This window comes from Mycetomoellerius zeteki, unplaced genomic scaffold, assembly GCF_001594055.1.
Source record: "Mycetomoellerius zeteki isolate Tzet28-1 unplaced genomic scaffold, Tzet1.0 scaffold658, whole genome shotgun sequence".
Classification (NCBI taxonomy): Eukaryota; Metazoa; Arthropoda; class Insecta; order Hymenoptera; family Formicidae; genus Mycetomoellerius; species Mycetomoellerius zeteki.
Genome location: NW_017257673.1, coordinates 129,815 through 135,750, shown reverse-complemented (window position 1 = coordinate 135,750; position 5,936 = coordinate 129,815). Strand labels below are relative to the sequence as shown.

General features: G+C 28.2%; 1 protein-coding gene across 1 annotated transcript; it reads left to right on the top strand.

The window, feature by feature from the left end:
- The first annotated feature begins 2,177 nt into the window (after window positions 1–2,177).
- Window positions 2,178–2,885, top strand: LOC108728904 (uncharacterized). Its single transcript, XM_018457718.1, has 3 exons — window positions 2,178–2,201; window positions 2,295–2,378; window positions 2,551–2,885. Exons 2-3 carry the CDS (start codon window positions 2,295–2,297, stop codon window positions 2,800–2,802), a joined length of 336 nt encoding a protein of 111 aa, XP_018313220.1. The 5' UTR covers window positions 2,178–2,201; the 3' UTR covers window positions 2,803–2,885.
- The last annotated feature ends 3,051 nt before the right edge of the window (window positions 2,886–5,936 follow it).

Here is a 5,936-nt window from a genome sequence, read left to right as displayed (position 1 = left end):
ATCATAGGGGAAAATTTATAGATTGCTTTATTGATTTGCCAGGTAGAATGCATGATGCAAGAGTATTCAGACAAAGTCCATTATTTGAAAATATGTCGAATGTAAGGTTACGTTTTATACCATGACAGCTGCACTTGATAGGCGATTCAGCATATCCACTGATGATGAATCTGATGACACCATATAAGGACAATGGTCATCTAACAGTCTCACAAATACGATATAATACGAAATTAAGTTGCATTCGTTCAAGGATTGAAAGATCGTTTGCGCTGTTGAAAGGAAAATTTAGAAAACTCAAATACCTTGACATCTCAGATTTTGATCTAGGAAACAAAATGATTGCAGCTGCATGTACATTACATAATTTTATAATAGATGGTGATAATTTGAATATAGATGATGAAGATTATTTAGAAGAGCAAAATTTACATGAAATAGAACAAGAAGAAGAAGAAGAAGAAGAAGTACAAGAGGCTGTACAAAAGCGCATATATATTACAAATCAGTTATATTTATTAAAACGTATGTTAATAAATTATTAAAAAATCGTTTTATTATCGCGTTTTATCGTTTATCGTTTTATCGTTTTATTATCGTTTTATCGTTTTATTATTAAAACGAAGAATTTTGTTCAAAATATTTATTTTTAAAGCTTTCATCTAGAAAAATAAAGTTTATATCAGCATAATTAAACACAACAATAAAATTATATACATTTAAAATATATTTATTGAACTAATCAACTGAAAATAAATTTAACAAGACAACAATAAATTTACAAATATATAAAATATAAATACACAGAAATAACTACACATATGTGAATCACGGCTCTTCGGTTTTCGGTTGGAGATTCCGGCTTTTTGGGCAAATTTTTGACTTTTGAATTGTTGCAGCAAACAGAAAAAAACATCAGCTATTTTTACTCTCAATTTTTGAGTTTATCTTATAAAAGATACAGTTAAAGATTCTTTCAAAAAACTGAAATCTTGTACTGAAAGCCAAAGAGGTTAGGGTTAGGGTAAGGTAGTAACCGTAATGCAAACACAAATAATTAAATATGATTTAATTTTCTTGTATTAATATTTATACGTACCGTTTTGTAATTTCTGGTGAATGTCCCAAGTATTAACAATATTATATGTAGCATTTTTTTGTACACATACTGTGCTTCAAATAAACACTTGCTGTTTTCCATGGTGTTTTCTACACTGGAGGCAGCCATTTTGCTCAACATGTTTTGCTCGCGACTCAGCGTACTTTTAGTTCACTGGAAATCATGACGATCGCTGAGTAAACATGTTGAGACAATGGGTGCGTTCAGCAGAACGTTTGTTTTGCAACTGTTGTAAGTTTCCTTCGCGCTAATTGGATCATACTTTTAGATCTAGAAGAATGGTCCTATCTCAGCAGACAATCATAAAACGGTTGCAAAACTGTTGAGTCTGCTGAACGCAGCCGTTGGGTGCGTTTAGGACCGTTCAGCAGACAATCATAAAACGGTTGCACAACTGTTGTGTTCTACTGAACGCAGTCATTGGGTGCGTTCAGCAGAACGTTTGTTTTGCAACTGTTGTAAGTTTCCTTCGCGCTAATTGGATCATACTTTTAGATCTAGAAGAATGGTCCTATCTCAGCAGACAATCATAAAACGGTTGCAAAACTGTTGAGTCTGCTGAACGCAGCCATTGAATACCTACAAATAATTGTTATGTATGACTACATTTACACGACACACCCTTAATCGGGTTTAATAACATCCATAATATAAAATTGGCCAATCATAGCTATTCCTCGGAAGAATGGAAAGACTGTGATTGGCCAGTTTCATAACTATTGATGTTGTTAAACCCGATTAAGGGTGCTGTGTAAATGTAGGCTGTGTGAGGTAGATTATATTTATTTTAACTTTATTAATTCTTCAAGCTTTAAACTGTTATGCTCTTACACTGGCATATTATGTTAAAAATAATATGTTAGAAATAGTGATTTCAATACTATTTTGTTAATTTTTATTTATTACACAGGTGCATTTTTCTCCTGAAATGTGGGAGTACAGAACTGACAAAAAAAATTTTAAACCAAATGCAATACCAACTATTTTTGATTATTATGTAAAAGAAAAAATAATAGAAGATATAACAAATGAAATTTCTTACTTTACATCTGAAAAAAATGTTCAAGATAAAGAAGTAATAGTAAGTATAAAATAGCAAAATTAATAAAAAATTAATTATATTTCATTCTTTTTTTATTTACAAATATTACATTACATTATGCATTAACTGTAGATGATAACTGAATATCTCGACTCTACATCTGAAAAAATTGATGTACAAAATGTTCAACAAAAAGATGATGTCCATAATGTCGAAGTAAGATCCAGATTTGCTCCCGACGGTTAATCTAGTGTCGATCATTTTCGGTTCTTTCAAATTATTTGATTTATTTAGCGGTCTAGATTTATTTATTTATTAGCAATTAATTATATTTAAATTATTTACGATTATTATATTATGTTGATTTATAGTTAATTTATATTTATAGATGACTATAGATGAAAATATGGGACCTAGTACATTGACAGGCAATGAATCACATACTTACAAAAAATATAGAACAGAACTCAGTTTAATTCGCTTACGCAAAAAATTTGAAATTATGAAATATAAAAATCGATTATTGCGAGACAGAGTTAACAACGATAAGTATAAAGTAGCTTTAAAGAAACTATTTATTGATAATCAAATTCAGGTTCTACTTGCAAAAGAAAAGCAATGCAAAATGTTGATCAAATGATATAATTCAACGAGCTCTAAAACTAAAATTAACTTATGGCACTGCTGGCTACGAAGGACTTCTTCAGCAAAGAATGCCATTTCCAAGCCTCCGCACTTTACAAAAATTAAAAAAATTTAAATTTAAAAGTGGTATTTCAAATTAGATGTTTAGTTTTTAAAATTTAAAACTCAATCTTCTTCATTCGAGGATATTGATAAAGAGTGCGGAAACATAACATAACAATGCTTGGAAACATAACATTTCCTAATGACAAAGATATTGCTACACATGTTTTAACATTTATAATTACAGATACAGCTAGTAAATGGAAACATGTCGTATGTTACTTCTTTACAGGTGACTCGTTTGATGGAGAAATTTTGAAAGATTTAATTTTCCAGATAATAGACAAAGCTAAAAAAATTGATCTTCACCTTTGTAATCTCCGACATGGGTCCTGGAAATATGAAATTGTGGAAATGTTGTGGAATAAAAGTGGAACGGTATTCAGAACTTAAAAATTACACACTACATCCGTCTGATCCTAACAGGCGCTTATATTTTATTGCGGACCACATTTGTTGAAGAACCTAAAAGAATTGTTAATAAATAACAAATTTTTTACATTATCCCAAGATTTGGTAATAAAATATAATTTACCATCTAACCAAGTTGAAATTGCTCATTTTATTGATTTAATTTAATCTCAAGAAGATTTAGATTTCCTTTTAACACCTAAATTAAATATTAATGATATTATATATAAAAGTTATATTTACGATTAGATACTGCTATAATATTTTCAGTAAAATGAGGGTAAATAAAGCAAAGAATGTGTTTTCAACAGATGTTAGTTCATCATTAGAATTTTTATCGGACGAAAATTGTAACCTGGAATTTTTGACAACTGCATGGTTTGATAAAAATATATCAAAATGGTTTTCATTAATGACCTCGAGAAACTGTAGTGTAACTTTAGGTTTAAAAAACAAAGAAAAATATGATTCGAGTATTACTTTTTTACGTGAAATAATTGCTCCTTTTGAAAAAATAAAAATCGGTAAGAAAGATATATTTAAACCTATACAAAGAGGAATAATACTTTCTACGACATCGATTATTGTGACGACATGATCTTGTACAATATCTCTTAAAAGATCGTAATTTTCAATTCGTACTTATTGCTCGGTTCACGCAAGATTGCAGAGAGAACTTACATTCATTTTTGCGTCGCAAAAATGTAATTCCGGATTGTTTGCAATTAAAAAATAATTTAAAATTTATCACTATAGCAATGTACATGAAAGAAATAAGAACAGGAAATTATGAATATGATGACAATGAATATCTTACCGGGGGCTTTTTAGAATATTTAACAAAAAATTGTACAAAAGATAATATAATATCTGAGTCTACATCTATTTCATCTACTTTAAATTCCTACTTTACATTCCTTCTTTTGGGCCTAAAAAAACAATATAACATATAATAATAAGGAAATGAATTCCTTATATAATATCGCAGGTTATTGTGTAAAAAATACATTTTTACATGTTCTGATTGCATACGATCTGTTGGTTCAAAAGAATCATTGAAATTTACATTTTGTAAACTAATTTGGCTTAAACTTAAATGTTATAATGCAAATACATTATTTTTTGTTAACATATCAACATTTAAAGTTTTTTTAAAATTACAAAGCATTTACAGCCTTTACTTTCACATGATGCCTAATGTAAATTTACAAAACTTTTTGTTTGAAAAATTTAATGCTATTCCAGCAGATCACATTCCAAATTGTCACCATTTGCGTACAAAATTGTATAAAAAATTTGCTACGCTAAGATTAAAATTTAAAAAACGTAAAAATGTAGCAGTATCTGTTGGTTGGTAATACTGCTCGAGTTTAGTATTGTTTTTTATTTACTAGTTTAAGGTTGACATTTTGAGGAAGGAGAAAATCGGAAACATTGGAGTTCTTAAAATTCGTTACTCTTCCTCAGAAGTCTTTGTTTTGTTGAGAGAGAACGTTCGTTTTTTCTTAGACTCTCGGTAAGCGGCGTGCGGGTGAGCTCACCAATTTTATGCGTTGTATGTTTTGTTAATTAACATTATGTAATTGAATAATAATATTAATATCTACACGGATCAGAGTTGGTAGTTGCTGGCAAGGTGATGCGTTTAATAAGAGCGCGTGTGCGTTGAATGCAGGAGTGAAGGACGAGATGTATTGATGTAGTATGATCTAACGGTAGGAAATTTAAGTGATGTTGTGTATCTTTCAATAATATGTTAAATTGATATTGATTGATTAAAATTCCTTTGTACAAAATTGTCGGGAAAATATTATTAATTGATTATTGTATTAATTAAAATATATAAAGACTTTCTGATTTTCAACAGTATCTAATCGTAAATATTATGACAGCAAATCTGGCCATGTATCATACATTTAAGTAAAAATGATGTATTTTCATTATGCATTTAAAGGAATAATTATTTTTATTGTGCGTTAAAGGAATAATACATTTTTACTATGCGTTAAAGAAATAATATAAAAGAAATAATTTTATTATGCGTTAAAGGAATAATATATTTTTATTATGCATTTAAGTACAAAAACAAATTGACACAGAAGTCTGTACCTACTTGATATTCAGAAACACGGACAAAATACTCCTGTGTCAAAATAGTAATAGTTTTTAATATAACATATAATATACTTTTGAGAATTACAAGATTCATATATTACAAGACTGTTATATATTACATGAAATAAATATTTTTTTCTACATAAATATACTACGTGAAACACGGACAAAATACTCCTGTGTCAAAATAGTAATAGTTTTTAATATAACATATAATATACTTTTGAGAATTACAAGATTCATATATTACAAGACTGTTATATATTACATGAAATAAATATTTTTTTCTACATAAATATACTACGTTATTTATTCCCTATTGCTACCTATGTATTTTTTATGTTAAGAATTTTAAAGCATTTATTGTTTACTTGTATTTAATTTAATTGTTATTAAAGTTTTTTAATCTTTAATATTTCTTATAAATTATATATATTTTTAATATATTTATAACACTTATTTATTTGTTATTTTTTATTTTATGAAAGACATTTTTCAACG